Source organism: Talpa europaea, assembly GCF_964194135.1.
Source record: "Talpa europaea genome assembly, chromosome: 11".
Classification (NCBI taxonomy): Eukaryota; Metazoa; Chordata; class Mammalia; order Eulipotyphla; family Talpidae; genus Talpa; species Talpa europaea.
This window is the reverse complement of record NC_140078.1, coordinates 35,265,034-35,292,817: the sequence shown is the minus strand read 5'-3', so window position 1 is coordinate 35,292,817 and position 27,784 is coordinate 35,265,034. Positions and strand designations below refer to the sequence as shown.

Genomic DNA, 27,784 nt, shown 5'->3' with positions numbered 1-27,784 from the left:
AGCAACATGGATAGAGCTAGAAGGAATTATGCTCAGTGAAATAAGACAGAAGGAAAAATAAAAATATCAGATGGTTTCACTTATAGCAGGAATATAGGGGAACCAAATAAGACATCAGTGTAAAAAAATAATAACAATATGAAATACAGGTAAACAAAACAGACAATTATAAATCAGAGACATCCTGCAGGGGAGGAGGAAGGAGAGGGATCAAAGGGAGGGAGGGAGGAGCACAGGGGACTGAGGTGATGGAGCAGGGGTGCATTGGTGAAGGAACTTCTATGGGGACTACACCTGAGGGGGTGGGGGAAGCAAATATTGTTTAAAAATGAACAATGATGTAAAAAATAAATAAAAAAAAAACAAAGTATAGTACTCGGATAGCAGAAGAAAATCTAAAGTTGAAAATACAAGACAGGACTTCATTTTACTATATGTATAATTATAATTGAACAAAATTAACACTATTAACATATAAAATAATAACATAGTCATTTAGCTGTGATGAGCACTTTAAAACTACAGCAAAGTTAAGATGGTAAAACTATATTAGCAAATTTTGCATCAATAAATCTAGCTCAATAGTTCAGCTGAACATTCACTCTCTGAAGGGCTTCTGACATGCAGAAAACAGGACTAACAGGTTTAATCTGTTCTTCTTCCAAAAATGACATACCCAGCAATTCCAAATAAAACGTGAAAAGGATCCACCTTATCTTCTGGGCTGTCTGCAAATGCTTCTGTTTCTTCATCTTGACGTGTGAAGATGAAAACACAGTTTTTTCTTTATCAAACCAATGAGGGCTTCCAATTATCTTTAGGGACACCAAGACCCACCATGAATAGCACACATCAAGTAACTTCTATGGTCATCCACTGAGTCCACCTGATGGTAACTGTTGTTCATAAAACTATCAATGGAATAAATTAGAATTTACTTGATGCAACTCACTAGTAATAGCCAGAAATTCTGTGCAACAATAGATCTGTCTTATATGGGATTCATAACTGGCCTGCAACCAAGCAAGCTCATCATCAAAATTCACATATCTGCCTGTTTTGTACCCCACTCTGTCTCTGGTGAATCATCTCACCCCCCACACCTCTGGCCTGTACCCCAGATCTTGTATACATAAATACATAAATAAATAAATCTTTAAAAAAATTCACATATGATAAAACAAATTTGACTGTCTTTTCTGCAGCATCCAGCACCAGAGTCAAAGTTTCCACCACACAAAAAGAAAATCTTGTATGAATTTTCCCCCAAATGTCTACAGCAAAAGAACTATGTTCTTTCTGTAGTTTCTGAACATATTCCACAGTTTTGTTTACATCAATAACATTACTACTATCACACAGAGATATCTGACAGCACTGAGTATACAAAAGATGAAGATCGTGTCTGGTACTAGGACTTCTTCCACCACATGGGTGTTGACATGACTTCATAAATATTAGATTTCTCTATTTACAAGATGAAGTTGTCCCATGAGTTCATGATAGTCAGATCCCAGTAGACGCCACCCATTCTCAAATACCCAGCCATACAGTATTCATAATCATCTTTCTTTTAGCCATAGGATGTAATGGAATCTTCAGGCTTCTCCAATAATAGGGGATTGGGTGCATCTGACTTGACAGTAACATCCTCCTGCAGTGTGCCTGTTACATGTGGAGATCCCTCTAGACCTTTCTGAACAGCACAAAAATACATCCACGCTCACCATGGCTCCCATATATTTATATTTAATGAATATAGTATTAATTTAATATACTTAGGAGTTGACTCATTTCTGGTGACCTTTCTGAACTTGTCGATTTCTTCTTCATGTCTACATGTCTCTTTATTAACTCAGGAAGGAACTTGAGTTGCATGACTCTTTGTTAATTCATGAAGGAGTCAGAGGGGCTGCAGAGGGGCAGGACTGACAGGTGAAGCAGGTGTCAGGCACAGCTGGCTGCACATTGTCCCATGCACACTGCAGTGGCCCAGGAGGCTGTGCCCGGAGCACAATGGTGGGCTTCAGTTCATGGTCTACTTGACTAGTTGAGTATGTGCAGGCAAGTCACTCCCCCTCTCAAGTAGGGTCCCTCCATTTGCAAAATGAGGACCTGGATCTCCTGGGTTTGCAGTGGTTTGTTCATTCTTAGGTAGTTCTTGACCTCCCCTGGCTTTTTCCCTCTCCAGCCTCAGTCCTACATTTCTCCATGCTCTGCGGTCTCCCTCCTACTTCTAAGGGACACACGCGTTTTCTGTTTATATTTATAGACAGAGAGAGGAGCTTAGTTCACACACTTCCTTGGGCTCTAAACACACACTCATCAAAGTCAGATGAATGCCCTTCATAAAGCAGTGGTTCAGCTGCAAATTTAGTGAGCTTCAAATCTCCTACAGCAAATATGTGTTTCTGCATTTCAGCACCAGCTAATTTTTAAACACCGAGTTACAGAATAAAAAATAAAATCAATACCAACTGCCCTGCCATTATTTCTACAGACAATCCCTGACCCAGTCTCAGCCCCTGATGGAAGAGAAATTTATTTAAGTTATAAGTCAGCTTTCCCCATGTTGGAAGGTTCTGACCACTCAGCGAACAGTAATGAGAACAGAACACGTCCAAACACTGCCCAGTGGTACATGCACATGGAACCCAAGTGGGCTGTCCCCCCTCATCTGCACCCCAGAATAACTTTCAGTGGGAAGGAGTCTGTTGAGCACACAGATCCAGGCATGAGTCCACAGGCCCCATTTATCTCAAGGCGACAAAGAGTGGGAGGCTGGTTGGTTTGGCCAACTTTCCCATACTGGGCAGCTCACCATAGCTAAATAGCAGGTCAGGCTTGGCAGGGGTAGGGGGGGGGTGGGGGGGAGCTGGGGGGGGAAGAGACCTAACCCAAGGATGATTCCAGGCATTAAGAACAACTATTCCGGGGCTTCCTCGGTGGCGCAGCGGTTGAGTGCTGGGTTGTGAGGCTGCCCGCAGCCTCTGCAGTGCCAGTTCGATCCCTGGCTGCTCTCCGACCACCAGAGGAGGGTCCCACATGGCACGCAGACCTCTCCTGCCGCCCGCTGCTCCCCTCAGCAGTGTACTTCGGTCCTTCTGCCTGCTCTGCTCCCCGCTCTGGCTCTGGTGAATTCTCTCACCCTCCCGCGCTTCTGACTGTACCCAGTGCTTGTATAAATAAATAAATCTTTTTTTTTTTTTTTTTTAAAGAACAACTATTCCCTGGGCAGGGATTTGAGCTGGGGGTCAAAACTGGTTTCCAAGTGGGCACAGCTATTCAGAGCAAGGAGGACAGCTTGAGGGGGCAGCTTCTTCGCTTCACATCCCACAGAACCTATTGCTGCTGCTTCCAGTCACCAGTGAACGGAGGGGCTGGGGAGCAGCCTGACAGGTAGAATTCTCTTTTTTTTCAAAGCTATTAAGTTGTACTGGTTTTCTTTTGGTTTGGCAAGTTCAATGAGTTGAACCATGAGAAAAACTGAAGTTTTAATAAAGATTTGTAGCTGTGATTTGATGGGGAAGATGTTGAAAAATCAGGTCACTAAACAAAGACTACAGGGGTCCAGTCAGAAAGTCAGAAAGCTATCAAAAATAACTTTTCAAAAAGAAGACAGCATGTGCTAATCTGGGGACAATTTGAAAGGCAGGCTGAACAAGCCAGCAGACTGCCCAACGCAGCTCCAGTGTTTCAGCACGCAAACCTGACTTCCTAATTTAACTCTTGCATCTGGAAATGGCATCAAGCAAGGTCACACCAAGCATTCCAACATAGGTACAGGAGGGAGTGAGAACGGAGTGCTAGACCCCAGGACAGCTAAGCAGAAAGGTCAAAAAGAAGAGGGGAGCGCTGAGAATTTGAAGGAAAATAGGGTGAGATTTGGGGTAAGACATTAAGAAGGTGGCTATAGTGAAAGGATTGAATAATCTTTCAGTATTGGAACAAAGGTTGAGTAAAGGGAGGTGCTTTGACAAGATGAAATGGGGCTTTGACCAGAGATAAGAGAGAAGGTGGAGGGTAAGGGGGGGATCGATTCCTGAGAGTCTTCAGTTGGGGGTTTTGATACAACATCCCAAGACATCATCAGCTGTGGCGGAGACTCACTTGGGTCATGTTAGAGGCAATCAGATGGTTTAGAACCATCTTGTACCCTGAAAGATCCAGGGTAACACCCTGATTTCTGAATCCTTTCCACTCTGCAACCTCTCCCCAGGAAAAATGTCCCTGAGTACTTCCCTAAAACATTGTCCTGATTGCAAGAAAACCTCTTACTAGGGCCTTTGGGAATGGTTCAATAGCCTTGTCCAGTCAGTCCCCAGCTGCGCCAGGCCCTGTCCTCCAGCATCAGTGGTTTTCCTGAGCTCCTCAAATCTGCCCCTTATTTCTACCTTAAGGGCTCTGCATGGCAGTTTACTGTTGGGCTGTGCTAGTTTTTCATATGGTTTCAGGTTTCAGCCCCAAAGAGGTCTTCTTTCCCTGTACCATCTACCATGATTTTATTTTAATCCCTCACTTCTTGCTTGTCACTAATATGACCCTATTTTACTATCTTCAGACTACTTCTATTTGAAAATTTCCTTGCTGATTTATTGTGTAATTGCTTACCATCTGTCTCTCCTCTACTAGAATCTAAGTCACTCAGTAGTTCAGGGCCTTGCCTGGCCTTGATCATATCATCTTCTTGAACTCTAGAATTATCTCCCAGTAAATGGTCGCTGACTGGGAAAGTGATTGGAAATCCTTACACAAATCTGGAATGAGGGAGTTCAGCACAGATATAGAAATGACAGAGATTAAGGCTCAGCTGTTCTTTTATGTTCTAGGCTCAGCGTGGATGGGCACCAAGGTACTTAGGAATTCAGAGACTTTTCGATTATGTGCATGCATGGTTCCAAGGCCAGTGACAATGCTTTATTCCAAAGTGAACAATTTAATGAATAAAGAGAAGTGAAGGTAAAACATGCACTCAAATTCTGCAAGCTCCAGGATACCTCTTTTCTCTTTTGATGGATAAAGGACTTCCTGTTTTTGAACAATGGCTAAGTGCTCTGACAATGGCTCACATGCTGGGAGAACAGGTGTTCAGACCCCCAAAGGACCTGGTCACAAATGAACAGTCCTTTCAGACTATTGATGGAATTCATTGACTGCATCTCTGATGGGCTTGCTTGATACCTAAGAACCAAGAGCACACAAACAGCCTTGGAAATATCTATAGGAACCCTCCTTCCAAGGTGCTCCCTTTTCTTTGGAGAGAAATTAGGAAACATGAAGTTGGATGGACAAACTCAGGGAGCATCATTATCCCATTCTGTGTTCGGTGGGCAGATGTGGTAGGATGACCAGGAGCACTAAGATCAAAACCCCACTGAATTTTATCCCAGGACTAGGACTCAGTGAAGTCAGCCCCAACCCTGGCCACATCAGGGCCAGACATTTAACTATTCCTAAGGATCCTTTTGCTTTAAAGCACACAGGGGGTTAGTCCAGGCAGAGCTGGCAGAGTCTGGAAGCTGCAGCTGGGGAAGAGGAGACAGCGAGAGTTGAAGTGAACCCACTGCTTGGGTACAAGAGCCTCAACTTGGGTTGTAGCTTTGAGTGAAAGTTTCCTCTCTGGAAGGCTCCTGTGAGAGCCTTCCACCTGGGCCCTGAGTCTTTACAGGTAGTATGAGGAGAACCACGTCACCACGGACTCGGAGACAAAGGTATTTTAAAGGACAGCTCTGAAATTTGCCTCTTTGGTCATATAAGAATCCACCTCAATCATTCTCCTTGTCCCTGAAGCAGAGTTGACTCCTTAAAAGAAAGGAGAGAGGCCCCCCTGGTGGCGCAGCGGTTGAGCGCTGGGCTGCGAAGCTGCCCGCAGCCTCTGCAGCGCCGGTTCGATCCCCGGCCTCTGGGCGAGGGTCCCACATGGCGCGCAGACCTCTCCTGCTGCCTGCTGCTCCCCTCAGCAGTGTACTTCATCATTCTGCCTGCTCTGCTCCCCGCTCTGTCTCTGGTGAATACTCTCACCCTCCCGCGCTTCTGACTGTACCCAGTGCTTGTATAAATAAACAAATAAAATCTTTAAAAAAAAAAAAAAAAGAAAGGAGAGAGGTCAACAGCAGAATGAGCTCGATGGATCAATCAGGGGCAATCTCAATAAACACGGTAGGTAGAGAGGTGAGCCTCAGCTTTTTGCTGTTGTAGAAGGGTCCAGAACCATTGTGTATTAGTATTTGAAAGAACTTAAACTTCATTTAGTCCCATACACATTTCAATACCTACCAATACATGCCGCTCAGAAGAGCATCCCAATCTCTAAACAGAGACAACCACTGGGTCTCTGAGTCACCAGTCTCAGCACTTTCTAGAAAGATTTCTAAAGCTAAAAGCTTTAAGGATACCCCATACATGTGGACTTTGAGACCACACAATCTAGGACATCTCTTCTTTCTGTTGTCAGATATGTGTTTCTACAACCTTTGGTCAAGGGAGGCCCCTTTGCCCTGTTTTGCACCACTGGCTTAAATGTGTCCACTGGGATTAAGAATACATATCCTGGAATGAGACTTGTTCAAAACCCCAACTCTGCTCTTCCTGGATATGTGGACGGTGGCACGTTTCTCCACCTTTCTCTAAGGGCTTTATTATCTGAACTGTAACGTGAGAAGAACAATAGCTACACAACAGGGTTGATAGGAAAAATAAATATAGTTTTGAATAAACTCAGCTGAGTTAATGCAATAAAGGTTAATCCCAATCAAGATAATTCACACTAAAACTTTAATTTAAAATAAAAACAGTGAGTAGGAGTAGAAAGAAAGTTGCACACATTTTTAAAAGAAGGGAAAAAGCAAAGATGCTATTAGAGAACTTGAGACACATGTTTTTTGAAGCTGCATGTTACAATGATCAAAGTCAGAGAGAGTGGGGGAAATAAAAGGTTTATTGTAGACTAACCATGGTCTTAAAGTGACAAAGGCCAGGGGTCTAATGTCTAAGAGCTGTACCTAGCCCTTGAGTCTCTCAGCTATTGGCTACATATGGAACCCCCTAATTCTAATTTTCCATGTTCCAACAGCAGCCACAGTTTCATCTGGGGGAAAAAAAAATCACAAACCAATTTAAAGAAAACTGGGGTTATTTTCTTGCTCATCTCCCACGAAGTGGCAGCTCATGGAAAGCTGCCAGGGCATCTTTCCTTGCCTGTAAAAGCCGGTGTAGGAGCTCTCGCTGTCCTAAACTGTGCACACTCTGGGGAAAGGTTAAGACATTGTTTCCTCCTCACTTGGAAATTCCAGCTCAGGTCTAGTCTTAAAGTTCCCATTTATTTATTTATTTATTTATTTATTTATTTATTTATTTATTTATTTATTTATTATTTTTTTGGTATATATACATATATAAAACAAAAAAACAACCGGACAAACATTTCCTTGGTTGGCTTCTCTGCCTCTCCATTTTAAAACTGTAAACTGAGTTCCTATTGCCTGATAAAATTGCCAGTAGAGATACGGCTTGTCAGGGACTCAGAGTACCTGCAAGAAAGGCACCCGCATGGCACTGCAGCCTAGGAGGGTCTGATGAAATATCCCAGCTCTCTCTGGACCTGGGGTAGGCAGGGGAAAGAAGAGGGGAAGAGAATGATTGAGAATAGTAAGGGTCAAATCACACCACTGAATATGGTGTGATTTTCAACTGCTCTATCCCAGCGTCACCATTTGCAAACTCATGACTGCCACTGGTCTATGGAGCTCCTCGGTGCCAATTCACAAAGACTGAGGTTCACTTGAGATGGGCAGTGCGGTGACCCAGGTCTTGTTGTATCTGAAGTCCTAGAAGGAGTCAATCACTGATTGGGCTGTTCAGTGAGATCTAGTAGGGTTCTCCGTGACAAAGGCCATGCAGCAAAGAGGCTGTGAGTAACAGATGGATGGCCAAACTTTCAAATGGAAAAGTAGAATATCATAATGTATTTTAGCAACGCTTTTAAGTTTCTAGACCAGAGTCTGCTTGGTAGACTTTAGAATGTGTTAGGTAACAGGCTGGCTATTCTCTGAAAACAAACTCTCCTAATTTCTTATGACCAATCTGTACTCACTATAGTCACAAAGTAAAAATTGATCCATTTATATTCTCAGGACAAAAACTCTAGAATCTGTCATGATCCATAATTTATCTCATTCTATTATCTCCACTTCCAGTTCAGCAAATCCTCTTGGTGTGTCACTTCCAAAAATATTTTATATCCAACGACTCCTTCTTATTATCTTTACCACATAGAGTTGAACTGCCTCACCACAGGCTTCCTCACTGATTTCCCAGCCACCATCTTGTTACTCTAAGGTACCTTTCTCCACAAAATAGCAGAGTGAATCTCCAAAGTACAAATCAGATGTTCCTCTACAGCTTACAACTTTCCTTCCACCACACTCAAATCCCCATGGTAGCCCTGAAATCTGACATGATTTGGCCCTGCCGGAGTTACTCTCAGTCACACCTCATCTTCCATTTATTTATTTTTACGTTGTTAATTTTTGTACAATATTTGATCTCTCCCCTCAGGTGTAATCCCCATAAAACTGTCACCACCACATCACCCGTGAACCATCATCACAGTCGCTTGTGCACTTCCCTTCCCTGTTTTCACCCCTTTCCCCGTCCTTGCTGTATGTCTCAGATTTATAATTTGCCTGTTAGTTTTGTCTCTGCCCAACCTACATGAGGTCCCAAACCCAGTTTTTTTCTAACTCAAACACACGATGCTTGTTCTAGCCTGAACACCCACTACTCTTACCAGCTGGAACTTCTTTCTCAGCTTTTCATATGGAGTTGCTTCATGATACTGGGTCCCTTTGAGATACATTCCCTAACCATACGCCCTAAAGCTGTCCTCCACCTTCCCCTCCAGTCATCCCCTGTCCTATTGCCCAGTGCATTTCTTTCAAAGGCTATTTCATTTTTAAACTATTATCTGATGATTTACTGATTTATGTGCTCTTTGTCTGTGTCCTCCCTGCTGGTCTGTGAGCTCTAGGAAGGCAGGAACTTTTCCTATCTTGTTCACCTCTGCGTGTCCTCCACCTGCATGTAACAGGGAGAGAAAAGATGCAAGAATGGGAGTCCACAATAAATCACTAACTCTTTTTCATGACTATGTCTTAAGTTCTGCCCAAATGGGTGCCACTTTTTCAATCTACCTTGTCTTTGAGGAGTCTGGTGGAAAGTTGTGACATTTATCCATGCATTGTGTAACCCCCAGGGCACCTGTGAAACAGTTTCTGGTCTTTGTGATAGATTATGAGACACTGTGATCTCTATCTCCATGTTCCTTTTGCCCCATAATAGTCAGCCTGTTGGTCACGTATCACAGATTGAGTGATTGCTTACCGCATGCAGGCGGTGCCTTTGGTTCTGTGGATAGTGGGTAAACAGATAGAGACAGGCTAAGCTCACAGCTTAGCACCACAATTCTCTCCCAAAAGAGAAATTACCAATTCTTCTGTAGCATCCTCAAGAATTTCATGGCTGCTGGGGAAGTGGGTGGTCACTGCACGTACCTTTTCCTACTGCTCCTGGTGTTGCTATTTCCTTACTCTGGTTTGTGAGTTTAGCAAACCAGCCTTTTACAGTGCCCCAGGGGCAAGGGCTGTCTATCTGCTTGGATGGTATGTTCCCTCGGCTCAGACAGACTCAATTATGCAAAACAGTGCCTGGAACCAGACTTCATTTCAGTAGTGCCATTTTCTGCATGGAGTGGAACAGTGTAGTATTTTCTCACTCCATTAAACTATCAATACTACCCAGAGGTATCTTCCCTGGAGATGCATTTGTAGAAAAACCAAAGTGATTCCATCTTGTATCGATACCATCTCAGGCTGGTAGCCAGTAACTGCCCTATCCTGGGAAGATAGCCAATTTCCTCATTGTTTCTTTCCTGTATTAACCTGTACCCTGATTCATATGTAGCCCTATTAATATCAGTAGAACAAAGACATGCATGACATGTCCCCCAGACACCTGGTGTCATCAGTTTCACACAAGAGTGATCACACCTACTAACCAGGGTATAAGAAGACTCCTGTTAGGGGGCAGGGTGTGGATCCTGCCTTCACATGCTCTGGTTTGGTGCAAAGAACCCCTGTATATAAGTTGCCGTAATGGACATACCTGCTTCATTCTTTGGACTCAAATAATTACCTTCTCAGTTTGGGGGAACTTATTCATTCCTGCAGCTCATAGCTTTCTAAATCAGTATCTGTTCTACCCCCTCTCTCTGATTCTTACCTCACTTAAAATTTTCATATCATCTTTGTTGGACATTTGATAGCCCACTGCCCACTTAGTTAGAATGTAATTTTTTACTAGTATTTCTCCAGTGCCTAGAACAGTGCCTGACACATAGTAGCCATACAGTAAACATTTATTAATGAATGAACTTGCTGTCCAAAAAAGGAATATAATAAATATATCCTCTCAGAACACAATCAATGGATTATTGCCTTGGCTTTACATTCATCGATGTTGATAGATAGAAAATGGCAGTGATTTAGATGGGGTGACTCTGAGGGATGGTTGAGTGTCATAGTTTACAGATTATCTAGACAATACAATGAGAATGAAACACCCAATTTAAAAAAGGGCAAAGATTTAAGCAGACTCTCCAGCAAAGATAAATGCATGAAAAGACAGATACTCAACATCATGACCCAGGGAAATTCACAATAAAACCACAATAAAGTGACACACTCCCGGGAATGGCTAAAATCAAAACAAAATAAAACAAAGCTGATAAGACCAAGTGCTGGCAATGATGCAGAACAGCTGCAAGCTCACATACTATTGGTAAGAATACAAATGATTCCACCACTCTAAAAAACTGCTGGCAGTTTCTTACAAACATGCCCGCCATGCAATCCAGCAGTCCTACCCTTGTGTTATTTACCCAAAAGAAATGATATCATTTGTTTTACACCAGGCTAGGGAAAGCAACCATGGAGGCAGCAAATGATACTGCAAGGCTTTGTCCTGTAATTTATCTGTGTTGTATGATAAACAACTATTTGGGGTGGAACTGACCACATTATGACAAGGAGCAAATGGATGGCTGATTTCTGATTAACCTAAGCTCACTGGGTAACTGTACTCCCTTTGGCACCGTGGGAGGTTCAGGCAAGATCAGGTGACCTGAGCTGGCCCAGTCAGACTTTTGTTTGATGACACCAGGTGAGACATGAAGGAAGGGATGAGTGGGAAGATACTACCTTTTACTTTCTTGGTCAATGTGGTATGTGTATATGTAGGGTAAACGATGGTCAGGTTTTTCTGCCTGCCTGCCATTAGGATTGATGATGGATCCCTGGGGTCCTGAATGCATGCCTGATGGCGGGCATCTGGAGTAGGGTGTGGGCATATGTAGGTAGGTGCACCTGGGCTGAGACTGTGCTCATAAGGGCGGTGTCACGGGATGCAAGACCAGAAGGAGAAGAGAGAAGCAGAGGCCACGAGAAAACGTTGGAGAGCCCAGAAAGAGTGAAGATTCACTGCCAGCCTCCCAGCCCCCACTACCTGCTAAATCCCAATAAAAGCCTGAAAAAGCCACCGAGGGCTCCAGGACTTTCCTTCACCACCTGCATGGGATCATAGAGATCCGGCTAGTACCCTTCCTGCCCCTACAGTATACTAGACTTGAACTTCTATAGTCAATGTTTTTTTGTTTGTTTGTTTTGTTTTTTCCATGAAGTAAAATTACTCTGAAAGAGGGTTCACAGGAGGTGAGTGATAAGAGAATCACAGAAAATGAAGCTGGAGCCCTGATCAAACCATGCCTGATATCCATTTCTTCTACTTTTCTAAGACATCAATAAATTCCCTTCACTTAAGAATCCCATTAGAAATGGGCATTTTTATTATGTGAAACTCAAAGTCTCAAGAAATGTAGATGTGGGTTGTTAAGTGGATCTGATTTCAGCGCATTTCAAGGAGTTACAACAAACCAGAACAAGCCAAAGTTACCTAACACAGAGATCTGGGATGAGGACACAGACACTATTGAGAGGGAGCAGTATAAAGATGGCCAGGTGCAACTCTGGGCTGGGAACAACAGTGTCTGTCAGGGAAAGATCAGGTATGAGACCCTTTCAGGACCTGGCTTTGTGGCAGGAGCAGGGGAAAGGCCAGGGGAAAGGAACAACCTGTGACAGTGAGAAAGCCTTTCAGCAGACAGTATGTTATAGGACTGGAGTCTTAGGGGGTCCCTGTTTACACTGCCTGGGCCAGATGCCCAAAGCCAAGCTTGGTCCAAGAATTTGAGGAGCACTGAGCAGCTGATGGGCCCCCAGCAGGTACAGCTGCTCTTCTGATTCAACTGATGTGAGGCTAGGACTGGGGAGCTGCCTTCAAATAGGTCCTTCTGAGGCAGGCAGCTTGCAGATGGCATTAGGAAAGTCTATTTTATTAGGATATCGTGATGGAATCCAGGGCTGCTCCAAATGGATCCCTCCTTGACCTTGGTCTAATGTGCCACAAATTCTCCTGCTCCTACTGAATCAAGTATTAAAGCATTCTGCATCACACCCAAGGTCTCCGACCCTGTGTTTTCGCCATGGCCATGAGTTTCCTTTCTTGCACTTTTGTCTCCCTCCCTAGGATGGACAGCAAGCCTACAGCCTCTACTTACGAAGTTGGCAATTAGTATGGTTTGTGGCTTCACCCATTCTCAGCTCTCAGCCTCTTGGAGAATCTGGATGCTTCGAAGAATTGGAAGCTGAGATATGATGTGTTAGGCTTTGTCTGGGAAACAATATGCTAGGAACCAAGATGTACAGGGTAAATCGGGATGTTCTGTGGGTCTTTCACTGTTTATTATCCTGAATCCTCTGTCTGCCAGAAATGAAAGTCCAGCATGGATGATGCCATCTGATTGTAAGAGAAGCCTCTATCTGAGCCCTGGCTGGCTGAGAACTTCCATCATCCACCTTAGGCTACCACCAGCATACTGATGTTTTTGTTTTTGTGCATTGCCCTGGGCTCCTATGCTCCACTTTTTTAAAGAACACATAAAAGCTAGAGCTTATCAGAAGAACGCAATAAAACATCTGGAGATTTTTAAATCATAGGATTTCCAAGAGGAAAAAAAAAAATGGATTTTACAGTCAGTAGATGTGGGCTCATATCCAGGTTTAACCACCTCAGGGTAGCCCACCTCCCTTCAGGTACCCATTTCCTTGTGTGATACTGAAGGCATTATCTTAAAACTCAGCAGGTCTACTCTCCCAAATATCATAATGCATCTATTGTGGTGCCTGCACACTGGAGAAGCTTAACAGATGGTCGATGTCCATATATATGTAGATATATATAATTTCTATCTGGCTTTTCCTTATATTTTTCCATTTCTCATTTATTCTTTCCATGATTTCCTATTTAAGATAGACATTTTAAATTCCTCTCTGTTAATTTTTAGATCTGGGTCATCTATGGTTTGCTTGTGCTCGTGTTTTGCCTATTCTTGCCTCTTTATATGTTTTGGGCTTAATATTGCATTTTGGAAATTATGTATAGAAGAAAAATGAGAACTAAAGAATAATAATACTGCTTTCCCCCTAGAAATTTCAAGTACTTCTTTCACCTGTTGGCTGAAGTGAGGGGATGTTTATGCAGATCTCAGCCTTTTCAGCCTTAAAAGTTCCTTTGACTGGGGGTGGGGTGCAGCTCACCGAGGCCCAGCCCAGTTCCCTACACCCAGCTTCCAAGAAGTGCCTGCCTCTCAGTTCTTATCAGGATTGGATTTGGGACTCCATGCTAGCCCTTTATTTCAGCTTCAGGTATAGGGAGATGTGGGAGATAGAGCAGAAGTTATGATTTCTTTCCGCATTTCAGTTCTGCTTTCATTTTTGTCTTTATCAGCAAATTCAGGGTGAGGTGATGAGGACTGCTGTGTTGATTATATTATTATTATACTGGATAATCTTCCAGACTCTAGTGTATTCCAGCACCCCCACATTGCCAGTAGCTCAAATGGCTTTGTCTCCACCCAGTAACACTCTGGATCAGGGAAGCTTTCTGTTCTCCCTGCATCCAGACCCGTCAGGGCTCACAGTTCACTTAGGAAGTAAATCAATTCCTCAAGCCTGTCTTGTCTCCACTGTCCTTTGATAGGTCCATACATACATATGACTTTTATATCATCCAGATTTTTCTTGGGAGATAGGGGCTTCTGTGTTCTAATGAGAAGCATAAAGTGCCTAGGAAGGTAGTTGTTATTTTTAGCATTAGAGGAAGTTCCTTAAAGGCAAGATGTCCTGGCCCTGACTCTTAACAGGCAGCCTTGTAGTAAAGCTTGTGTTTCATCCAGGGTTGCTGGACGAGAGACCTACCAGGTGGCTTATTTTCAAAGGTTCAGGCTTGAGTTTATAACAAATGCTTTCTGAGCCCTACCTAAATCTCTCCACCTTTACTATATCAAGTGCTTCCAAAAGCCAGCCTCTATGTCTACTTACAGGTTTCTCTCTGCTCCAGAGTCCACTATGCCTGCATCAAGCAAGCTGGAGTGTCAATGGATTAGCATTCCCTGGGAACAGTCCTTAACCAAAGACAGGTGGAAAATGTGGATGAGATAACTTAGAGGCGCCTGCTCTACACCATCTTCCAGTTCCCCCAGAGGTAAATCCCAGCTTCCCACAGAGGTACTAACACACGTTCTTTGGCTGCTTTCTCTTCCCTGTCTCAGTTCCCCAGGTCCCCAGAGGCAAGTCCTGGGATCACTTTCCACTTGAATCATTGCTTAGGGTCTTCTTCTGGGCAAAACAATCAAAGGTAGGTTCATTTCAGTGTATTATTTGAAGAAACTCAGCCAGGATTAGATGGACCTTGCCAAGGAATATCAGGCATATTCGAGGATGCCAGGAGAGCTGGATGTTGGGGCTCTTTATTATAAACTGGAGCCATCTGCCGGACTGTCATAACTGGAATATGAAAGTCCTAATCTGGGAGGCAGTTAACTTGTTTACTCTCTATTTGTGGTTATGTCTTTAATGCTTAACAGGCTCTAGATGCGGGATTTAAATTCATAAGCACATTGTTGTACCAAGTTGACATGAAGTTCTTTCAACACAATAAGTGAAATACATTAGTAGGTTGCATCAAGAGCTTGTTGTTTTCCTTTTGTTGATATTTATTATTTTTTGTTTTTAAATAATAATTAAAAAAAAAAAACCCTCTAGGACCAAAACCCTGTAAATGTCTTGTGGGGGTGCCAAGAACCACTCTATAAGCCACTTTCTAAGAAGCAATTTCCTTCTTGTCCCATAAAAACTCCCCAAAGCACCTTAGGCGAACACCAAAGAACAGGGTATGTTTGCAAACTGCAAATACAGCAGACATTTAATTACATCGAATTCATCAAAACCCTAATTGAGACAGGAACTCAAACCTTACAGCTTAATTACTTTAATTTCAGATGGGTAACAGACTTGGTCACAAGCAGCCCTTCATGCTGGAACACATTAGGGAGAGGCCCACGGGCACTCGCTGGTAATTCTCCCAGCCAAATGAAAGTGCAGGGCAACATAAATAACTCATGATTGGATTTATTAATCAGTTCAATTCCCAGTATCCACCCTTTGCTGTGACGTTCCACTGTACCAGCTCACCACCTGGCAGGGCTTCTCCACATGTGAGGCTGCTTACATTTCATACTGGTTTTTCTTTTCCTCCACTGGATCAGGCCACACAGAGTAAGGACCAGTCCTTTGAGATACTTCTTCAATTGCCACCTTCTCATTTTGATTTTCATTTCTTCTTCCTGACTGCACCTTCCTCCCCATGAGGAATCCTGTGGCTGTCCCACTAGTTAGTCAGTAAGTTCTACCCATCGGTTGGTCAAAGTACCTCAGTGACTTAGGGTGGAATTTAGCACCCTAGTGACAATTATTAGTCTGACCCTAGTAACAATTATTAGTCTGACAGCTGATAATGGTGTCTGACTTTTATTGAGCATGTAGTGTGTGGGCCAGGAGTTTTTTAAATACTGAACAAGTTGTGTTTCATCCTTACAGAGATGCTAGGATCTAGGTGTGCATGTACCCACTTTACAGAATGAGAAAACTAAGGTTTAAGAGGTGAAGTAACTTCTCCAAGTTTGCCCAGCTAGCAAATGGCAGAGTCAGGATTCAAACCTCGGCCAGTGTGACTCCTGGGCTTGTGCCTTTTCTCAAACATTATTTTGATTCCTTGGTAAAGACTTCAGAGATACTACAAAGTCTTGAAAAAGAGAGCCTTGGAACTCTCCAAGTGCCAAGGTAAGGGAAGTGAGAGGAAGGGTTGACAGAATCACCATGTGGGCTACTTCTAACATCACTGTGGTTGGTATATCTCTCCAAGACCATGCAGGATTGTGAGATGAACTTGGCAAAGACCTTCCAGAAAGGGCAAAGTGATACCAGCACTTGCTAAAGTTACGGAAGCAATTTGTCTTTCACATGGGCCTTCTAACCAAGTTAGTGATTAACTGTATTACCAATAAATTATGAAACACAAATGCATTCAAGCCATTTCATATGCAATTAGTTGCATGGCATTTACGAGACACATCCCAGTCATTTGTTTCATTTCCTTACGTTATTTCTTCCCTTTGGGCTTGCTTTTGAATCAAGCTTTACGTACAAATGACTAATGAACTAATGACAGCACTACTAACAGCCGGGCTAATAATCATACTGTTAATGGTGACAATGCTAATTAAGAGAGTGCTAACAGCAGCTGGATTTTCTGTGGGATGAGACTACTCATCTCTGAAGGCAGTAGAACACGTCCAACTCAGATGAGAATCGGTGAAGTGCAAATGGCACCAAAGGCAAGATTGGAAACTCATTTTTTTGGGTGCTAACTATATTTATAGGAGATCTTAAAAAAAAACCACCATATTGTGGGTTCACAAAATCTAAGCCAAGAGCTAATGGACCAAAGGGATGAGAAAAAAGATAAAACATTCAATTGAACAAGTTGGGCCAAATTGCATCGTCATGTATGGAAACAGCTGGCTGGAACGCTACACAGAAAGGGCTGTCTCTGGGCTCTGCAGTTTGTTCTTGCTGAGATCAGGTTTCCCTCTGTCACCCAGAAGCAAGGAACCCTCTAGGCAACCCTGACAAATCAGTCTGCATGAAGAGAATGGAAGCAAAAAATGGACAGTAGAGAGCAGTCCACCCTACCCTGGACTGTAATCTGCCTTAGGGATGGTTAGCATTTGGTGCCCCTGACCGTCTGACTGTCAGATGGAAAAGCCTGGAAAAATGCATGGGAGAAGGTTCACAGGAGCTTTCCTTAGCTCTTCAATAAGCTGCTTCTGTGTCCTGAAGAATGAGGGAGCTGGTTGGAATCATCCGGTTCCTTAATATTGCATGTGGAATGCCCTCAACGAGTTTCTAGAAGTTGCTTTTCCTAGAAAATACTCAGAGTTCTGGGTGTTTGGGCAGGAAGCTCAAGCTAGCTTATAGTTGAATAAAATTCTTAAGAGAAACTAGGACATCAGACCTGGCAGGATGGCTGCAGACCCCCAGGTTTCACTGCAGCACCACAGCTAACCAGCAGCCTCACACTTTGGTGACCTTTGGGTGACTTCCTAAGACTTTCCAAAAAAGATACCAGAATTCACAAAAGACACAGATCCCCCAAACCTCCTGGCAGTCTCCATAAATGAAATGCAGGCAGACAAACCCTCATGACCAGCCCCCAACTTAAGTTGCCCAAGTGAACATCTAAATAAAAGGCTTGGTCACTGTAGAAAAAGCAAGCCAGGATCCTTAAAGGTGGTAATTGCAAATTGGTTTTAGTTGAAAAAAAAAAATCTGGGTCCTTTCCTCTCTTTTTCTCTGTATCTACTGTATTTACATTGAGGCAAAAGCAGACCTTCACTTGCTTTAGGTCATTCCAGTTCAGATCAGTAGTATATCGAAACGAGAGTGACACCTTCAGATTCGCAGCCTGCAACTCCAGGCTGATTTGTTACTGCGTGGAGCTGGGCACTCCATATTCCACCGTGGAGACCAAATAATGGTGCCTGACAGTTTCCAGGTCCAGTTAGGCCATCCTCTTGGGGTGTGAGACTCCACATTGCTGTGGCCCAAACCCACTGGCCCCCGGATGACTGTGTTCCTGCAACACAGACCTTGTCTAACCACCATGCTCCTCCTGCTCAGGTACTCCGTGTGACCAGCAGTCTTACCTGCCCTGCGAAGAGCCCACAGACACCAATGATGCACAGAATATTGAACACTGCCGAGCCCACGATGGTCCCAACTCCCACGTCACCCTTGGTGATGAAGACGCCTGAAACAGAGACCAACTGTCAGCCTGGCTCATGGGGCTGGTTGCCTTCTAAAGCTGGCAAAGTTCACAAGGGTTACTTAGACTGCTCTGGGCATCTATAATAGCTGAGGATTGGGCAGAAGCTTCTAGTCTTCATCAGGGACACTGTCTCATGGTGTCCCTGGAATGGACACTGGTGCCCCATGGAATCAGCACTGATTCTGGGACACATACATGCAAAGCAAGAGCATCACTTGAATAAAATTGTAATAGCAACCATGGATAGTGAAGTGGGAGGCTGATGTTTGTTCCTCGGGGCCCAGGATTCTCTTCTGTGGTTAGACAACCCGCAGGAAGGTCATCTGTCCCCAGAACCCTTGTCCCTCAGAGACATTCCAGGCTGCCACTTACCTATGACCGATGTGAACAGCTCTGGGGCTGAACTGCCCGCTGCCATGAATGTGGCCCCGGCCACATCTTCACTGAGGTGCAGGCGCTACAAAGGGGCAAGGACAAAGCATAGGTAAGTCGGGATTCCTCCTGGGAAGAGAGGGGATGCTACTACTGAGGGCCCAAGCTCAGGGCCCTCCTCCTTCTGCCCACCCCTACCCCTGCTGGGCCAAAGCTCCTTTCATACCTCCTGAGGAGTAGAGTAGAGGGGGCTGCCAGTCATTGTGATTTAAAGAGTTGTGACAAGATCCTGGGGTTGCCAATGTCATGGCAGCCATATATACAATAGGAAGGAGTGGACTGGGCAGATGCGAGGCCCAGTGGGTAGTCACCTCCTTCCTAAAGGCGGTGTCACCTATGTCCCTCCATTTTGCCAAATATTTTTATTTTTATTTTTTTAAACATTTATTATTTATTTATGCATACAAGAACTGGGGTCTAGGCCAGAGGTGTGGGGTGAGAGGATTCACCAGAGACAAAGTGGGGAGCAGAACAGGCGGATCTACTGAAATGAGGGCGAGACGGGAGAGGTCTGCTGTGCCATGTGGGTCAGCTCCCTGGCTGGGGATGGAACTCATGCCTCATTGGCTGGTGACAGCTTGATAGTGCTGAGACTTAACCCCTGCACCACCAGGGAGGCCCTCTTTTTATTTCCAAAGAAGTCAAAACTCACATTTTTAATATCCAGATTTTTGTTCAATACTAGTCAATCAGACTGAGTCGAGGTCATGGTAACCAGTTTTTGAGCCTTGATTCCAGAAGGTTAGGAAGAATTTGGGGGTGGGGACATCACTCTCCTGGAGTTCAGTTGAAACCCTGGGGTGGGGTAAAGGGGGTTGAACCTGAGTAGAAGGTGATGGTGAGCCCTGCCACGTGAGTCTACACAACCAGTTGCCCTGTTTGTTAATCCAAAAGGTGATTTGCAAGAAGAAAAGATAATTCACACATTCTAACATGTGATGAATATTTAGCTTTTCTGCATTTACTCATGTTCCAAAAAATAAGGGGCTGGCTGTCAGTAAATAGCCAATTTCCAGCTGGTGTCCCAGCTGAGATGCTCTTGGGTGACACTGTCCCTCTTCCCACTAGCACAGGTTGCTGCACTTCCTTGCTCAGCCATGGAGGGGCAGCATGAGCTCGGCATAGCAGCTGGCTCCACGGGACCTACAGTAGGCTGCAGCGGAGCCCTAATCAGGTATTTTGATCTGGAGTTCTGGGTTCCGTTGTTCTCAACTGAAAAGTCAAACTCCACACAGTGTGTGGAGAAGGTGCTAAGATGGCGGTGCTGATACCTCAAGTTGAAAGGTGCAGCTATCAGTGGCACACCAGCATCCAGTCTGCGGGGGAGGGGCAGGTAATCCAGGGGAAGGTGACCGAGAGTACAGAGCTCATGCTCCTTGGTTTGCCAAGGCTGGCCATGAGCCCCCAGCCTCGCACCACACTATGTCATCTCCAGTTTGGACTTTCCTATGGGCAGATGTGGAATCCACATTGAAGGCTCATCTCTTGTTCTCGCCTTCATCCACTGAGTTAGCCCCTTTCTCTATTTCCTTAAGTCCTTTTTTTCTTTCACCCCAAATTAACTCTGACCCAGGCCACATCTCATTGGATGCTTAAAATCTCTCAGTGGATGCTTAGAATCACCAGCTAGGGAGTCTTCCTGCCTCTGGCTTCTTCCTATCTGCCAGAACACGGTTGTAAGAAGCCCTCCCAGCTCCCTCCTGAGCATTAACTCCTGACACGCCAGCCTGGCATCTCCAGGGCACCCTGCAAGCTGATTCCAGTCCCAGTTCTGTGTCTTGGCTCTATAGCTCTGACTCTTCTCTGCAGAAATATTCTTCCTTGAAATGTGTTGCTATGAGACCTTCTTTCCAAGGTCTGGGCCAATCTGGCCCCTGCATGAGCCCTTCCCAGATTTCCTTGTAGAATCCTCTTCCCCTTCCCAGCTTCGAGGCTCTTTACCCATGCTCAGTATTTACAGAGAGTGGGATGGACAGTGTCCTGTGCTCCAGCAGCATGTTAATCTATTGCTCATAATGTCCTGCTGCTGCCATGGAAACCTCTGAAGGCCTCCATACAACTTCATTCTTTCTATGCAAGCCCATGCTCAAGACCAGGTGGTCCCCTGGCTTTTTTTTTCACGTTCTTGAAATGGCCTCTCCTTGCTTTGTCTCAACCTAGCTGTGTCGGTCTGCTCAGGTCAGCTCACAGGATTTCTCAGCACCTCAGGGCACCTTTGTCCCACATCTTGCAATGAAGCCTTCGGGCTGCTCCAAGTCTAGGGACTGTCACTTCACACAAAGGAAACCAAGGTCCAGGCAGGTGAAGGGCTGACACGGGGCCCATAACGACAGACATGATGCCCGACCGGGCTGCTGACTTGCTCGCCACATTTCCTTTTGCCCTCTCCTCTCCTTCAATTGCCTGTTCTTGGCCTCTCCTCTCCCACTACCTTTTTTTTTCCTGGTTTCAAATTTTAAGGTATTTGAAACTGAGAACTTCCCTCCCTAGGCTATGATTTATTGAACAATCCGGATTTCCCTCGCAAGCCATCTTTCACAAAAGTTGGAAACAGCACCCACTGGGTTCTCGGTCCACCCCCAGCTTTAGTCTACCAGCAACCTGAGATATGCGACATCATATGGGGGGGAGTGAAGGTGCAGGGAGGAGCTGCGCTGTAGACAAGGAGCCCCTCAGCCAACATGGGTGTCAGCGTGACCCTCTAATCTTGTGGGAAAGTGAAACTCCAAAGAGAATGGGTCGCACATCTCTTAGGAGATGTAAACATATCGGGTCTCCACATATATGTCAACTTGATCTTCATACATCCCCTCCCCCAACCATTCAGACACAGTTCCTTTGCAGTCAAGGCCACTAGGCCACTACAAGGAGCCGCACCATCTTTACGTGATGCCTTCTCTTGTCCCATTGACCTTGCACATAAGATTTGACTGCGGGGCTGGAGCAGGGAGAACTCAGGAGATATGTGGCCCTTCTGCTGTGCCCACCATTCCACTAGGACTGTGAGGCCCCAGGAGGGGAAGGTTCTAACACAACCAGGCCCCTGTCCAAGCTGGTCCCTGCGCAGAGGAGAGACTGAGGGCTCAGGCATTTGTGGGTTCAAATTATGACTCCACCCCTGCCTGGCTGTGTGACCTAGACAGGTGCTCTACTTTCCTGAGGCCCACTCTCCATACACAAAAAGAGGAAATGATATCAGTTATCTGGTAGAGTTTTTGGGGCAATTAAAGAGCTATTTGGGCATATTCACATCACACTCGGTCAACTGAGCCAAGTTCTGGTACATTAGGGACCCAATAAAAGTAACATTTCCTCCAGTAGGCACTTTTTTTCCTTTTACCTTTTCTTCCCTTCTCCCCCACCCCAGCCCACACCACCTTTTACAACAAAGACTCAGAGAATCCTGCAGGGGAGGAGGAGGCAGAGGGATCACAGGGAGGGAGGGAGGAGCACAGGGGACTGAGGTGATGGTGCACGGGTGCCTTGGTGAAGGAAACTATGGGGACTACACCTGAGGGGTTGGGGGAAGCAAATATTGTTTAAAAATGAACAGTGATGTCAAAAATAAAAAAAAAAAAACAAAAAAACAAAAACAAAGACTCGCCAAGCCCCTTTTCTGATATTTTTCCTGTTCTCTAGTTCTTCTTACAATGGGGTGGGCTCAATTGAGGAAAATCTCAATTGAGTTAAGCACATTTTGATAATTGTATGTACATTTCTAGAACAGTCTTCACTTAGCTATTTCAAAAAAGCTGTGTGGGAGAGAAAGAGTAGTTTTCTTTGTACGAAGAATGAGCCACCACGTGGTAGTATTTCAGAGGTCACAATAACCCCCATGTAGGCGTTCCAGGCTTCTTTGACTTCCTCACCAGGTACCCTGTCCTCAGGGTGAATCACTTTGGACAAGGGGCTTGTACTCACATGCACACTGTTCCCCTCACAATCACCCCACTCACTTTCCTTCTCCTACTGCCTCTTTATGGTTATTATGAAATGGTTCTCTTTTATTTTTATTAACTACAAAAATACCTAGCAGATTTCTAGGATGTAGAAGAAACTGCTTAAATCGGTGGTTTTCAAACTGAGGTTTTCAGCCCCAAAGCTTCAGCATCACCTGGGAACTTATTAAAAATGCAACTGCCATTCCGGGCTGCTCCCCAAGACCTAGTGAACTAGACCCCTGGGGGTGGGGTGGTGTTGCAGGGGGAGGAGGGAAGGGAAGACAAAGTTTGAGAGCTGCGTAAAGAAACTTGAGTTCCAGATGGAAGGTGTGTCTGGAAGAGATCCCTTCTGCAAACGAGGTACTGAATTAAAAATAAAATAAAATGGAAAGCTTCCAGATAAAGGAAACTACATTTCAAAACAGACAAAGAGATGAAAGAGGCATGAGAATGAAAGAGTTGTAGATATGCTGAATATTTCTGATGAAAGGGATTGAACTTGGTATTCAGCCTGGTGTTCTGTAGGCTGCTTTCTAACAGAGTCCCTTTCCTGGTCTCTGTGGCCAGTTCTTTCATCTTGCCTTTCAGGCCTCTGTTGGGAACATTTCTGTACATGGACAGAGAGGAAAGATGACGGGGTGTGTGGCTGAAGGCTCCTTCCTCACTCTGCGTGGACCGAAGGAGGTTTACAGGTGCAGAAGGAAACAGAGGAGGGAAAATGGAATATGTAAAAGGAAGAACGCAGAATTCAAAAGAAAAAAATGGAAAGCAGGACATAACTAGTGCCATGAGTTAAGCCTAGTGTGGCAGGCAGAGTTGGCAGTGTGGGCTAAAGCTGACTATGAATTGGCATCCTGAAGTTCTAAGCAGACTGACAGGACTCTTGTGCTGATATTACCCATCACCACGAAGCATGCTGACATCTGGGGTTTCCACCCTGTGTTGCATGGAGGGCTCCCCAGACCTTGGCAGAGGAGGCAAAAGAGCCAAGGTCCAGCTCAGACACAGAATACGAGGCACATACCTCACAGATCTTTTCCAAGGAGGGGACGAAGAAGTCATCACATACAATGGCCAGTGCGTAGAACATGTACATGGCCTGGAAGAGAGGAGAGGAGAACGGGTTAAAGTCAGACTCAGGGCAGAGCCTTGGGGTGAGGGTGCATCACCCTCTGCCTCAGTAACATCCTCTGTCTTCACGGATTCAGCATCTCACACAGAGGAAGTGCCAAATCTGTCATGCCTGGAAGGACCTACATGACCTCATTTGTCCTCTGTGACTTCCACTCTCCCCCTTGTCTACCTTCTTGTTCTCCAAATGTGCCATAGATGCCTGCCTGAGGGCTTTTGTACCTGCTGTTCCCTCTGCTCAGAACACGCTTCTTCCAAATTGTCTTGGCTCACTCTATCATATCCTTCAGGTTCCTGGTTCAATGTCAACATAAACAAGAGGCCTTGGACAGCCCTTCCTCCCACTTCTGTCTTATCATCTTTATCTTGTTTTGGTTTCTTGATGTGTTATATTTAAATTAGTTTGTTGTCTATCTCTCCCACTGGAAGTCCAGGACAATATGATTTTTATCTATCTCATTTATTCCCAACACTGAACACAGGACCTGGTGCATAGCAGGTGCTCAATAAATATTTGCAACAAAGGAATACTTCGAACTATTTATTCTCCCATGCCTCATTCTTGCTTCCTGGTCAGCAATGTCCAAATAATTCCTTGGAATTTTACTTTGTGCTCATAGATCACTTTCCCATCTTATCCAATTCCATGTTTCCACTCTAACAGAATTTTATTTGAAAGCCATTGCTGATTGGCCATCCAGAAAGCATCTTCCATGTCTTCCTAATGGGACCCCACTTTCATTCAAATATCTATCACTCCCCATGTATAAAATGACCATACCCTTTCCTCCAGGAGTAGATATTTGTTGGCCATCCATGTGCAGTATTCCCTCAGAGATGACTTTTGGTTCAGGGTAAGCCCATGACCTAGCCTGGCCCCCTCAAATGGCAAGAAAGGCTTTGTAGTCCCTGCCAGAGGGAGCCATTTCCCTTCTGGTGCTGGCTGAGGACAGGGAAGCTGGAGGCGCTGATTGTCATTGGCAGCAATATTGAGGGAACTCTGAGATGCAGTTGGCCCTGAGTCTACATAGTGACCTCACTGAATCATTGATCATGTGGTGCTAGAGCCCACCCTGCCTCTGGACTTAAGACCATAGCATACTGGCAAACAGGCCAACTGGATTTGGAGTTTCCCTGTTACTTGCAGCCCAAAGCTTCTAATGGTACACCCGTGTAGTTGCTCCTCCTATAAGTTCCAGTATCCTCAGAGTAACATTGCTTTCAAATTTTGAACTTCCCATAGTTTTTCTTTTGGACACCGCTCTACCAGAGGGGCCTTCATTCTCACGGCCCCTACCTCTCTCACCCAGGGAGCAGGTACATGCCCTGCGTGAGCCACCAGAAAGAACACTGGTGTGTGGGCAAAAGGCATGTAACAGGCCACATAGGGAGTAACAGAGTAGCAGAGAAGATGGAGGAAGGGCTCTCCTTATGAGATATAAACGCCATCTAAGTCTGGAGCTGCTGGAGGTAGCTGCCATATAGGGAGAGTTTGCCTGAGAACGAGTCCACAAAGTAACAGGCTGAAACCCCCCCCCCACCCCCCCAGACACCATGTGAACTCTGGATCCAGCTCAATCTGAAGCCAAAGTGGATTTTCCAATTTCATGAACTGATAATATTCCTTTTACACTAAAGTTGATTTCTGTCACTTGCAACTGTCCTTCCTGAAGCCTGTAATCACCCAAGCATGAAATGAGCTCCCTGGCCCTTAACTCCTGGCTGTTGCACTGATTCAGCTGCTCCTCTACCCTCATCAGCTTGTTTTCTTTTTCACATGTGTGTGTTTGGGCTCTTCAACCAGATTGAAAGATTCCAAAGTGCATCTTAACACTTGATTCTGTGGAAATATCAGATATGTGCACCAGGGATATTTATTCCAAAATGATGATTACAATAAATTATCAAAACCTAACAAATGCACTATAGGGGATGAGTTACATAAACTATGATTCATCATTCAAAGAAATACCTTAGAAGGGATTATGTAAATGCATATTTTGTGATAAGGAAAGGTATTTGCAACACATTACTAACAGAAAAATGTTAGAAAATGGTGTGCACAATCTCTTTTTTAAACAACTTATGTATATGAGTATATACACACACACTTATATAAGTGTATCTACATATAAGAGTTTGTAAGGCCATAAATCAAAATAATTTCTCCCATGGTTGGTGTGACACTGGGTGTATTTCACAATTTCTATCCATATTTTCTGGTTTTTCCATCTTAAATTTCTATTATTTCTGTAGTCTTCGGGGGTCTTGAGAGATTTTAGAGGTGAGGACTCTGTCTTAATGTTAATCTCTGAGGAGTCTGCGATGCTTAGCATGCAGAGAAAGCAATAAAAATAACTTTTTATTGATTGGTCTATTCATAAGCTACACAAAATTATTTGCCTGTGAGTCTTATTTTTGGGAAAATGTAAATTAAAAAAAAGTTTAATGCTCTGCTTTACAGCTTTGTGGATGAGTCAGAATGTACATTCCCAAGTTGCTATGGATTCAAACCCTCTGAATGCCCTATGACTGAGCTCATCAGTGACATGCAGACTTTAACATTATCTTCGAAAGGACTTGCAAATGCAGCAATTGGAATTACTGTTACACCTCTGTGGATTCTCCACGATCTCAATAAGATGTCCAGAGCTGACATACCCAACTTACTGAAACAGCCAACGACATTTAGAAGTCTCTAAAACATCTTTCTAAAAATACATTCCAATATTACATATTGATCCTGTTTCAAGGCAAGAAACTCCATCTAACACATTGCAATATCAATGTTTGGAATGGGATGAGAAATGAATAGATCTGCGAGGCTCTTGTACTTTCGAGGGTGATGGCTATTTAAAGTCATATTAGTTCCTTTGCACAAAGAGTATGGTGGGGCCACCCACCCTCAATCAGTTATCTGTGGCAAGGCACCACTGGAAACCAGAGGTTCCTTTCTGGCTGCAGCGTGCCTCCTGGCATCTGAGGGTGGACCTGCCACTTTGCCTGCTAGACATTTATTCTAACTTTCTGTGGTGTTACCCACTGGAAATCAGGTTCCCACTGGGAAAACAAACAAAACAGAACACGATATCGACTTGGGAGTTGTCAGGGACAGGAGAGGATGTGCATGTGGAGTAAGGGGAAAGGAAACTCTGTACCTTCTGCTCAATTTTGTTGTGAATGTAAGATACTCTAAAGAAGGTCTACTGCTACTTATAAGAAAACCCACAAAACCAAAACAGAACAAAAGAACACAACAAAACAAATGTATAAAGTCAAATACTAAGATGCAGAAAGCCTACCGGAAGTGAGATGATGGTAATTTTGATACAACTTGTCCAAATAATTACAGAGTAAGGCATGTGGGGATCTGTTTGATTATTCCTATGGTTCCAAAGGATGTAATATTATCATTGATCATGATGACACTAGTACTATTACCATTAATAATTTGCCACTACTTAGACCAATAACTCAAGCAAGTTCCAGATACTTTAAAAGGACTATCTTAATTTTTCTAATTCCTGTGGGAGGCAAGGAATTATTGGCCCATTTCTCAGAAGATATAATAACTTATCCAAGGCTGCATGGTTAGCAAATGGCAGGGATTGGATTTGATCCTCCAACTCTCTCCCAGTCTCCCGTAGAGTCCAGCTGCTTCTCCATTCAGAGGTCATTTCTGATTCCCTGCTGCACCCCCATTTCTCTATTTTCAGCTCTCCTACCAATAACATGTCTTCTCCAACCACAGAGAGATAACAACAGATTCAGAATCCCAGTCACCCACACATGCAGTCTGCCTATATGAGCCACTGATATCCCCTGCCTCTAAGAGCCACTTCCATTTAACTAATTATATGTTTCATTTAACTTATTTAAAAACTTTTTATTTTGATTACATACTCACATATGAATATAGCATTTACAAAAGTGAATAAATG

The 27,784-nt window shown here is 44.3% G+C and overlaps 1 protein-coding gene across 1 annotated transcript in view; it reads right to left on the bottom strand.

The window, feature by feature from the left end:
- Positions 1–27,784, bottom strand: part of SLC24A3 (solute carrier family 24 member 3) — a gene marked incomplete at its 3' end in the record, with an annotated part of 433,413 nt that overhangs the window by 122,997 nt on the left and 282,632 nt on the right. Inside the window, exons 3-5 of the mRNA XM_084247026.1 lie at positions 23,737–23,811; positions 18,712–18,796; positions 18,218–18,321 (exon numbers count right to left, since the gene is read on the bottom strand). Coding sequence (XP_084103152.1) covers positions 18,218–18,321; positions 18,712–18,796; positions 23,737–23,811 — 264 coding nt within the window. The remainder of the gene's footprint in view (positions 1–18,217; positions 18,322–18,711; positions 18,797–23,736; positions 23,812–27,784) is intronic.